This window comes from Nerophis lumbriciformis, linkage group LG24, assembly GCF_033978685.3.
Source record: "Nerophis lumbriciformis linkage group LG24, RoL_Nlum_v2.1, whole genome shotgun sequence".
Taxonomy (NCBI): domain Eukaryota; kingdom Metazoa; phylum Chordata; class Actinopteri; order Syngnathiformes; family Syngnathidae; genus Nerophis; species Nerophis lumbriciformis.
In genome coordinates, this window is record NC_084571.2 from 4,300,926 (window position 1) to 4,313,217 (window position 12,292).

Here is a 12,292-nt window from a genome sequence, read left to right on the forward strand (position 1 = left end):
ACATTGAACTAGTGGGCGTGTTTGTTTTGTTACCGTGCTTCAAGTGACTCCCACAATTTTTTAAAGCATTCATTATAAAAATTGTTTATTTCTATAAAAGCACAACACATAGAGGCAGTTATTAATAAAGTAAGAATGCAATAATTACGTTACTGCCATGTCGACTAATTTATTGGCTTTTCTACTGCCTTCAGTATTGTGGAATTGTTATGAAGTAGTTGTCGTCAGCTTGTAGTTTTATACCGAGCGTCGTCATGGTGGACAATAAATAAATATCAGCCTATAAACATGTTTGTACAAGTCTGCGTGTTCTCCCGTGACGTCCGTCTCAGTCTCGCAGCGTGACCAAGTAGGAGATGAGCACCATCAGGAGCGGCGCCAAGACCAGGATGGCCAACCACGTCACGATGGAGATGATGGCAAACTTTCTGGCTCGCCGCGAGAACTTCCTGGACGCCTCCTCGTTCGGTTCCCACTCGGCCTGTTGGGGGCAGCAGGGGGTAAACACCTTTTTTGTCGTTTGGTTGTCATGGCAATCAATGAAAACACTTATCATCCAGCTAAAATGTGGATATATAGTCTTCAAAATCATCATAACTATTAATGTGGAGGTCAGGGTCTACAACCATTTCCAGGCCAAGGACCTCTAGACTGGTGAAGCAGAGACCCCTGCCTTTTATACACTATATTAAGTATTTGGCCACCCATCCAAATGATCAGAATCAGGTGTCCTAATCATTTGGAGGAATTATGCTGTGGGGTTGTTTTTCAGGAGTTTAGTTCCAGTGAAAGGAACTTTGAATGCTCCAGGATACCAAAACATTTTGGACAATTCCATGCTCCCAACCTTGTGGGAACAGTTTGGAGCGGGCCCCTTCCTCTTCCAACATGACTGTGCGCCAGTGCACAAAGCAAGGTCCATAAAGACATGGATGACAGAGTCTGGTGTGGATGAACTTGACTGGCCTGCACAGAGTCCTGACCTGAACCCGATAGAACACCTTTGGGATGAATTAGAACGGAGACTGAGAGCCAGACCTTCTCGACCAACATCAGTGTGTGACCTCACCAATGCGCTTTTGGAAGAATGGTGAAAAATTCCTATAAACACACTCTGCAACCTTGTGGACAGCCTTCCCAGAAGAGTTGAAGCTGTAATAGCTGCAAAAGGTGGATCGACATCATATTGAACCCTAGGGGTTAGGAATGGGATGGCACTTCAAGTTCATGAGCGAGTCAAGGCAGGTGGCCAAATACTTTTGGCAATATAGTGCATCTTGTACAACATTTACATTAGACTGGTCCTTAGCATTGCGCAATACTAAGATATTAAAGTTATTCAGTATAGTGTCACTAATAGCTAGCTGGCGGTTATTCGCAAGCTGAAAACTGGTGCGCTAGTCACAAGCTGACAATTGGCGCACACATTAATAGCTGACATCTGCTGCGTTATTCGCTAGCTGGTAAATGGAACACGCATAGCTAGCTGAAAAAACTGGTGCGCTGACCGCTAGCTAACAATTGCCGCACTCATTGCTAGCTGACAACTGGCGCACTATACGCTAGTTGGAAATTGGCACACTCATTGCTCGCTAACAACCGGCATGTTAATCGCCAGCTGACAGTTGGGGCACTTATTGCTAGCTGACAACTAGCGTGCTCTATTGCCGTGCTAATTTCTAGCTGACAACTGGCGTGGTAATCGCTAACTGGCGCATTACTTGCGCGCTGACAGCTAGCGCGCTATATCGCTAGCTGAAAACTGGTGTTCTAATTGCTAGCTAACTTGTGGTGCACTCATCGTTGGCTGTCAACTACCGTGCTAAACGCTTGTTGACTTCTGTGTTAACCGCTAGCTGATGATTATCCGCTAATCGCCAGCTGACATCTGACGCATTACTCACTGACAGCTGGCGCTTTATATTGCTAGCTGCAAATTGGTGCTCTAATGTTAGCTAACGATTGGTGTACTCATCGCTGGCAGAAACCTACCGTGCTAATCGCTGGCTGACAACTAGTGTGCTAATTGCTAGTTGACAACTGGTGCATTACTCACTGCTAGCTGCAAATTGGTGCTCTAATATTAGCTAACTATTGGTGCACTCATCGCTAGCTGACAACTACCATGCTAATCACTGGCCGACGACTAATGTGATCATCGCTGGTTGACAACTACCGTGCTAATCACTAGCTGACAACTACTGTGCTAATCGCTAGCTGACAACTGATGCATTACTCACTGACAGCTAGCGTGCTATAATGCTACCCGAAAACGTGTGCTCTAATGTTAGCTAACTATTGATGCACTCATCCCTGGCTGACAACTAGTGTGCTAATCGCTAGTTGACAACTGGTGCATTACTCACTGACAGCTGGCGTGTTATATTGCTAGCTGCAAATTGGTGCTCTAATGTTAGCTAACTATTGGTGCACTCATCGCTGGCTGACAACTAGTGTGCTAATCGCTAGTTGACAACTGGTGCATTACTCACTGACAGCTGGCGCGTTATATTGCTAGCTGCAAATTGGTGCTCTGTTAGCTAACTATTGGTGCACTCATCGCTGGTTGACAACTACTGTGCTTATCGCTGGTTGACAACTACCATGCTAATCGCTGGTTGACAACTGCTGTGCTAATCGCTAGCTGACAACTGGTGCATTACTCACTGACAGCTGGCGCGTTATATTGCTAGCTGCAAATTGGTGCTCTAATGTTAGCTAACTATTGGTGCACTCATCGCTGGCTGACAACTAGTGTGCTAATCGCTAGTTGACAACTGGTGCATTACTCACTGACAGCTGGCGCGTTATATTGCTAGCTGCAAATTGGTGCTCTAATGTTAGCTAACTATTGGTGCACTCATCGCTGGTTGACAACTACCGTGCTTATCGCTAGCTGACAACTGGTGCATTACTCACTGACAGCTGAAAATGTGTGCTCTAATGTTAGCTAACTATTAGTGCACTCATCCCTGGCTGACAACTAGTGTGCTAATCGCTATTTGACAGATGCGCTAATCGCCAGTTGAAAACTGCTGTATTACTCACTGACAGCTGGCGCGTTATATTGGTAGCTGCAAATGTATGCTCTAATGTTAGCTAACTTTTGGTGCACTCATCGCTGGTTGACAACTACCGTGCTAATCGCTAGCTGACAACTACTGTGCTAATCGCTAGCTGACAACTGGTGCGTTACTCACTGACACAGTGCTATAATGTGAGCTCTAAATGTGTGCTCTAATGTTAGCTAACTTGGTGCACTCATCCCTGGCTGACAACTAGTGTGCTAATCGCTAGTTGACATATGCGCTAATCGCCAGCTGGCAACTGGCGCATTACCTGCTAGCTGAAAACTGATGCTGTAATCGCTAACTAACTTTTGGTGCACTCATCGCAATCTGACAATTATTCTGATAATTGCTAATTGACAACTGCACGCCAATTGCTAGCTGACACCTGGCGCATTACTCGCTAGCTAACAGCTAGTATGCTAATCGCTAGCTGAAAACTGGATCTCTAATCGCTAGTCAACTATTGGTGCTCTCATCGCTGGCTGCCAGCTGTCGTGTTAATTGCTGGTGTGCAAGGTCCAGTGAAGTAGGGTGGCCATGTCACTGCCATTTTAAAAGGACATTGTTCAAGTGTATTTAAATATATTAAAATTAGTGGAAAAACTGCATGAGTAATGAATAAAATGTATCATAAAAAAATGTTATTCCACCAAAAATTTCCCGACACCCCTGCAGTATGTCTGCGGATCCCCAGTCTAAGACTTCTGTTGGTTTTTGTGTCTGAAAGTCCTACTTGACTGTTTTGAACGCAGGTCGCAGACGTCGCCAACAATCACGACGTCGTGGAGGTTACCTTCACGGAGTTGATGAGCGCCTTGATTCCGATGCAGGAGACGCCGCAGACGACGCTGCAGATGGACAACACCCTGTGGTGCTTGTCGTAGAAGCGAGTCCCCCACGTGGCGCCGTCCGCCGCGGCGCCGTGCTGCGGCTCGCCTGACCCTGGGACGGTGTTCAGCGGCGTGTCCTCGTCCACCGTCACGCACGCGTCAGGTGAGTCCGGCATGTCTGCAACGACACCAGTGACTCTTAAAAAGCTTGCTTCATGGCTTTCACTTTAGCCTTAACGCCCCCTCAGCCTACTCAGTGGCCTAGTGGTTAGAGTGTCCGCCCTGGGATCGGTAGGCCGTGAGTTCAAACCCCGGCCGAGTCATACCAAAGACTATAAAAATGGGACCCATGACCTCCCTGCTTGGCACTCATCATCAAGGGTTGGAATTGGGGGTTAAATCACCAAAAATGATTCCCGGGCGCGGCCACCGCTGCTGCCCACTGCTCCCCTCACCTCCCAGGGGGTGATCAAGGGTGATGGGTCAAATGCAGAGAATAATTTCGCCACACCTAGTGTGTGTGTGACAATCATTGGTACTTTAACTTTAACTTTAACTCTTGTGGGGTATTTGCACTCCCAAGTTGGTCATGATGCTGCACAATGAGTGTGTCTCCATGGCAACAGCATCACTGTAAAGGAGGCGACAGCAGCCCATTTAAAGTTACATGTTGTGAAACTTCTTAGTCATGCTGGGACCATTCCTTCCATGCGAAGTACACACAATTTGTGGAATAATGTGACTTTCACTTTGTGTTGTGATTGTGTGTCCTCTACAAAGGACAAGTGTAGTGACGTTCAATCCTTAGAACAGCTGCTTTTCACTTGTTTGTTGTTTCAACTCTTCACCTGTGGGAATTCTGCCATGTTGACCTTTTGCTGTACTTGGATTCCCTCCTTCCTATTGGCCAACACGTTCGGCTTTTAACCGGCACAAAGACCGTTATTAGCTATAACCTAAAAAGTCGCACACCACTCGGGTGTGCTTATTTGTCTTATGACACGTGCTTATTATATTTGTGTCCAAAAGGGAGCAGGAAGAAGCCGAGTTTATTTCATCCATGTTCCCTTCTCCCTGTCTGTTAATTAGACTTCATTCACAGCACATCATTGACATGTTACAATATTTAATTTGCTTTCATTTTCTCATTTAAAGTTTGCTCACTTGCTTTATTTCTTTTCATAATTCAAGACAGAAGAATAGAGAATAAGGAGATGATGAAGGAAATGTGTTGATACTACTTTTTTTTTTAAATTGGTGAAAAAGAAAAATAACAGTAATTTGTGCACTGTAAAAGGAAAACTAAGAAAAAATGTAAAATAAGGAAATTAAATATTAAAGAATGTATATATATTTAAGATAAAATGAGTCAGAATAATTATAGACATCTATATAAATAAATAGACAGTGATTTAAAAAAAAAGGTGCTAATATTAGTTTAAAAATTGGCAATAGTCTGTGTAACATTAGAAGGAAATAAAGTAAAATGAGGAGTAAAAAAAAGAATATAATTATTTTAAATATATAAAATAAAATAAGTTGGATGGATGGATGAAAGTTAAGAGTAATTAAAGAACTAAGTATAGTGATGAAGAAAAATGTATTTTAAAATTGAGATACTAATAAGCAAATATTAGTTTAAAAATGACAGGAGCATGTTCACTGTTAAAATGAAAAAGAAGAAAGTGAAATGAGGAAAAAAAATAATTTTGTATATTTAATAATTTAGAATACATGAATAAATTGATAGTGACAAGGGAAACGGTGTTGGAAAAAATTATACACTAATAATCAGAGTAATTAAAGAATGGGGTATGGCTAATGAATGATACCCTTGTGGGTATCATCTGATGGCTACTGCACTGTATGTGGACTTTGATAAAAACTGATGCACTTTATATACTTCTGCACTTTAAATGAAGCTGCTAAAATACTCTATCTAGACTGCCCACTGATTTGTAATTCACATACCCTCTATGTATTGTACTTGTATTTTAAATTGTTGATCATTATGTCATTTTAATATTGTTGTGTATTTTCAATCCTGTGTAATTTTATTGTGGATGTTTAGATGCACCATAAAAGGACTACAGATGGAAATTAGCATGGTGCTACATCTGGTGCAGCCATCTTCTTAATGTAACTGCACATTGTCCTTCATACAAACAAATACAAACAAACAAATTAAGTAAAAAAAATAAATAAAAAGTGATGAAGAAAAGGTGTTTTGAAATTAAAATGCTAATAAGAAAATATTAGTTTAAAAAATGACAGTAGCATGTTCACTGTTAAAATGATTTAAAGAAAAAATGTGTAAAAATAATTTTTTTTGATAATTTAAGAATTTTGTATACCTTAATAAATTGATAGTGATGTTGGAAAATACTAAATATTAATAAGCAAATATTCGTTTAAAATGACAGTGGCTTGTGTACTGAAAGGGGAAATTAAGAAAAGTGTAAATGAGTAATAAAAGAATAGAAATAACTATACACATTAAAAAATACTATAAGATGAAACAAGTTAGAACAATTAAAGAAATTTGTCAAATTAAATAGACAGTGATAAAGGAAAATATGCAAATATTTGTGCACCATTAAAAAGGAAATAAACAAAGGTGTAAAATTAGGAATAAAAGATTAATATAATTATAGAAAATGTAAAATATATAAGATAAAATAAGTTGGACTCATCAAAGAATTGAGTATAAATAAATAGATAGTGATGAAGGAAAAGGTGTTTTAAAATTAAGATACTAATAAGTAATTATTAGTTTGAAAAATTATAATAGCTTGTGCACTGGTGAAGGGAAATAGAAAAAGTGTAAAATGAGGAAAAATACAAAAATAAAATAAGTTATATTAATTAAATAATTTAATAAACATGGATAATTTGATTGTGATGAAGGAAAATGTGTAAAATACAATAAAAATGCAACACTGATAAACAAAGTGACAGTAGCTTGTGCACTGGTAAATGTGAATCAAGAAAAAAGTGTAAAAAGGGGAAACAAATACAAAATAAAATAAGTTAAACATAATCCAATGATTTAGTATAAATTAATAGATAGTGATGAAGGAAAAGGTGTTGAAAAAAATAAAATCCTAATAGGCAAATATTAATTTAAAAAAATTAAAGTAGCTGGTGCATTGTTAAAGTGAAATAAAGAAAACTTGTACAATGAAAAAAGAATGAATACGTTTGAATAATTAAAACCACTGACAAATAGATGGTGATGAAAGAAAACATGTTTTGAAAAATAAAGCACATTAGTTTAAGTAGATTGTGCACTGTTATAAAATAAAGAAAACGTGTCAAATGAGGGAACAAATAAAATAAGTTAGAATACATGAATGAATAGGTAATGAAGGAAAAGGTGTTTGAAAAAAATAAAATACTAATGTCTAAATCTTAATTTAAAAATGACAGTTGCTTGTGCACTGATAAAATGAAATAAAAAGAAAGTGATAAATGTAAAATAAGTTGGAATAATTAAAGAATGCAGCATCAATAGATAGATATTGATGAAGGAAAATGTTTTGGTGGAAAAAACACTGAGAAAATATTAGTTAAAAAACTGACAGAAAACTTGTGTCCTGTTAAAGTTGAATCAAGAAACAAGTGTAAAAGAGGGAAATAAAAAACAAATACGAGCAACTAAGTTAGAATAGTTAAAGAATGAAGGAAGCCACAGTGAAAGCAGCGTGTCTGGACATGCTGCAGGGAAGCAACTTCTGCTTCACTTTGCTCAGCACTTTGATGGATTTCAACACTTAAACGTACACCGAAACGCTTCGGTGGCGCAACACGTGGCGGCATTGAAGGCCCCTAAATGGCCGACAAACCAGTCATCTTCCAAAAGGACAAGACCAAATTATCAAGAGCCTGCTTCAGGCGTGGATAGTGGACGTCAAAACACAGCAGGCGTGTTAATCATTCAACCAAAGAATTCCTTTGTGCTTCACACTCTTCTTGACAACCATCCAGTCTTACCTTGACTTCTTCCTTTATGTTCTCTTCTTGTCGTGTTTCCTCAACAAGATGATCAGCGGGTGTAATAAAGAAAAAAACAATATTTCACTTGAAGGAGATGGCAGCAGCGTTCTAGTCGGCGCCTACAGACGTCCTCGCGAAACCGAAACTTCTGTTCCAAGTTGAGAGCAGCGACTGAAACGCCCCTTTACTGGATGCTTCCTTGTGGTCGTGCTCCCTCACACTCGTCACACTTGACTGGGGACTTCCTCTCCGTCCAGCAGGTCACACGGAACTCCCACACCCCCTTACACATTCCATAGGTGTGTCACATGACTCATCCCGCACCAGGGTGAAGCAAATTCCGGTCTGCCTCGTTTCCGCGCTGGAATTGTAAACACACGTCACTGTCTTGAATTGAGCAATTTGTTTTATTTAAACGTCGGCATTCCCCTGCCGTCGCCTCCATTGTTTGTTTGTGTCACAGGCCTTGGTTAATTTGGGGCCCCAAGCTAAATTTTATTTGGATAACGGAAGAGAAATTTGGGATTATATTATGGCCGGTGATGGAGCAGGAAGGTGCGAGGCATCAATCAATCAATCAATGTTTATTTGTATAGCCCTAAATCACAATTGTCTCAATGGGCTGCACAAGCCACAACAACATCCTCGGTTCAGAGCCCACATAAGGGCAAGGAAAAACTCACAACCCAGTGGGATGTCAATATGAATGACTAAGAGAAACCTTGGAGAGGACCGCAGATGTGGAGACCGGATGCAATGGACGTCGAGTGGGTCTAGCATAATATTGTGAAAGTCCAGTCCATAGTGGATCTAACATAATAGTGAGAGTCCAGTCCATAGTGGGGCCAGCAGGAGACAATCCCGAGCGGAGGCGGGTCCCCAACCGATGCACAGGCGAGCGGTCCACCCCGGGTCCCGACTCTGGACAACCAGCATAAGTATGCGGTACAATTTCTTAAGAAGTCTCCTGTCATTTACTCATTGACAATATTTTTTAGACGAATTGGGGCCCCAAACGGACTATTAGAGAGGCGCGGCCCCTGTTTATGTGCGCCGTGCTGGCATACAACAACAAAGCAAGATGTTTCGTCACACCAATATAGCAAAATATTGTAGAACATTTCCACAGTCCAATCCTCCACACAGCAACACTTGTAAATACTCTGTATATAGTATCATCTTATTACTTTCATTATATAACCTGTTTTATTCATTAGTATTTTTTGTATTAAATGTATTTATTATTTGCCTTTTTACTTTTGTCTCATCTTTTTTTTCTGTTCTTTTTTTTTTTTTACTCTTTCAGTCCATTTTGACTTACTTGTGTCCTGTCTATTCTGTATCCTGTTTTACTTTGTAGGGTTCCTGGAAATCAGTATGAACGAGTGTCCTTAATTGAACAACATTGCAGTTCAAAACAGCACATTTATATACAAAAAGTATGTTTACATGTAGATTTTATGCTGCCACACGTGAATTTGGAGTGAATAAAATCCAAGTATGTAAAGTAGAACAAACTAACCTCAAATACAAATGTGTTGCATTGTTATTCAGTATTTTATTTTCAATATTTAAAACAAAAAAAAGTTTCAACCTTTGCAGCAACCGCAAAAACAATACATTCTGCTTCTACGTCATTGTAGTCCCGCCTTAATCCCCGTTGCATTTATCAGGTCACTTTCATTTTACACAAAAGTCAGGATGAACACGGAAGTAACTCAATAATTAATATACTAAACATAATATGCTTCAAACTTAAAAAAAAACATTTACCTTTGCATCAGCGTTGTTGATTTGCTTAGACATGCTGAACTATACGTCATCGTTGTCCCGCCCTAATCCCCCATTGCACCAATCAGGACGCTTCGAGGCAAAATAGGCAGAATATACACGGAAGTAACAATAATTCATATTATTTATAATAAAATATGCTTCAAACACTTAAAAAAAAAAGTTTTACCCTTGCAGCAGCTTTGCTGACTTATTTAGAACATGGATGTGTTTACGTCTCGTAGTCCCGCCCTAATGCCCCATTGCACCAATCAGGACGCTTTGAGGCAAAATAAACACGGAAGTGACTCAATAATGAATATACTTTCATCCATCCATTTCCTACCGCTTGTCCCTTTCGGGGTCACGGGGGGTGCTGGAGCCGAATATACTTAAAACAAAACTTACCTTTTTCAGCAGCGTTGTTGATTTAGAACTTTTTTTTTTTTTTAATTTAAAAGAAAAGTTGTAACTTCACGAGGAAAAATTCGTAATTTAACGAGGATAAAGCAAAAATGAGAAAATGATGCTAATACTGCAAGGACAAAAGTATCCGTTTAACGGGATTGAAGTTGAACTATGGCGAAATAATCGGAATTTTACGATGGAAAAGTTGCCATTTTGTGTCGTACTATTGCGAAAATGTTTCAACATTTTTTTACTAAAAAAGAATTGACATCTTTACTGGAGTAATATTTCAATGTTGTATTACGTACTGATGAATATCATGTTGAAATATTAAAGTGTTGATTTAGAACAGGGGTAGAGAACCTATGGCTCTCGAGCCAGATGTGGCTCTTTTGATGACTGCATCTGGCTCTCAGATAAATCTTAGCTGACATTGCTTAACATAAGTAAGGAATAATTCCGCTGGTAATCACAGTGTTAAAAATAACGTTCAAAATATAAAACATTCTCATGCATTTTAATCCATCCATCTTTTTTCTACCGCACCTGTTCAAGAAGTTAATGGTAAGAAGTATTTTATTTGTTATTGGTTAGCTTCAGAATAACAATGTTATTAAAAATAAAAAGAGACTTATTATATTATTATATCTTAGTGTCTTAATGAAATTAAACAATGGATGTCCGCTAACTTCTTGCAACTCAACGCCAAGAAAACGGAAATGCTGATTATCGGTCCTGCTAAACACCGACATTTATTTAATAATACCACCTTAACATTTGACAACCAAACAATTACACAAGGCGAATCAGTAAAGAATCTGGGTATTATCTTCCACCCAACTCTCTCCTTTGAGTCACACATTAAGAGTGTTACTAAAACGGCCTTCTTTCATCTCCGTAATATCGCTAAAATTCGTTCTATTTTATCCACTAGCGACGCTGAGATCATTATTCATGCGTTCGTTACGTCTCGTCTCGACTATTGTAACGTATTATTTTCGGGGCTCCCTATGTCTAGCATTAAAAAATTACAGTTGGTACAAAATGCGGCTGCTAGACTTTTGACAAGAACAAGAAAGTTTGATCATATTACGCCTATACTGGCTCACCTGCACTGGCTTCCTGTGCACTTAAGATGTGACTTTAAGGTTTTACTACTTACGTATAAAATACTACACGGTCTAGCTCCGTCCTATCTTGTCGATTGCATTGTACCATATGTCCCGGCAAGAAATCTGCGTTCAAAGAACTCCGGCTTATTAGTGATTCCCAGAGCCCAAAAAAAGTCTGCGGGCTATAGAGCGTTTTCTATTCGGGCTCCAGTACTATGGAATGCCCTCCCGGTAACAATTAGAGATGCTACCTCAGTAGAAGCATTTAAGTCCCATCTTAAAACTCATTTGTATACTCTAGCCTTTAAATAGCCCCCCTGTTGGACCAGTTGATCTGCCGTTTCTTTTCTTTTCTCCTCTGCTCCCCTTTTCCTTGAGGGGGGGGGGCACAGGTCCGGTGGCCATGGATGAAGTGCTGGCTGTCCAGAGTCGGGACCCGGGGTGGACCGCTCGCCTGTGCATCGGCAGGGAACATCTCTGCGCTGCTGACCCGTCTCCGCTCGAGATGGTGTCCTGCTGGCCCCACTATGGACTGGACTCTTACTATTATGTTGGATCCAGTATGGACTGGACTCTCACAATATTATGTCAGACCCACTCGACATCCATTGCTTTCGGTCTCCCCTAGAGGGGGGGGGGGGGGGGGGGGGGGGTTACCCACATATGCGGTCCTCCAAGGTTTCTCATAGTCATTCACATCGACGTCCCACTGGGGTGAGTTTTTCCTTGCCCGTATGTGGGCTTTGTACCGAGGATGTCGTTGTGGCTTGTGCAGCCCTTTGAGACACTTGTGATTTAGGGCTATATAAATAAAGATTGATTGATTGATACTGTAAAAATGTTGGTCTTACTTAAAAATGCACGCATTTAGTTGTATTCAGTGTTAAAAAATATTATATGACTCTCATGGAAATACATTTTAAAATATTTGGCTTCCATGGCTCTCTCAACCAAAAAGGTTTCCGATCCCTGATTTAGAACATGCTCAAACAACACATGGATGACACTACGTCATCGTAGTCCCGCCCTAATACCCCAAATGCACCAATCAGGACGCTTTGAGGCAAAAAAGCGAAGTAAACATGGAAATGACTCTAATTATTAT

At 40.0% G+C, this 12,292-nt stretch overlaps 1 protein-coding gene across 1 annotated transcript; it reads right to left on the bottom strand.

Moving 5' to 3' along the window:
* Positions 1-144: 144 nt before the first annotated feature.
* LOC133620124 (transmembrane protein 265-like) lies at positions 145-8,063 on the bottom strand. The gene is made up of 3 exons (XM_061981366.1): positions 7,895-8,063; positions 3,865-4,079; positions 145-481 (listed from the first exon to the last, which is right to left on the bottom strand). The coding sequence occupies exons 2-3, from the start codon at positions 4,075-4,077 to the stop codon at positions 329-331; spliced, it is 366 nt and encodes a 121-aa protein (XP_061837350.1). The 5' UTR covers positions 4,078-4,079; positions 7,895-8,063; the 3' UTR covers positions 145-328.
* Between the last annotated feature and the right edge of the window lie 4,229 nt (positions 8,064-12,292).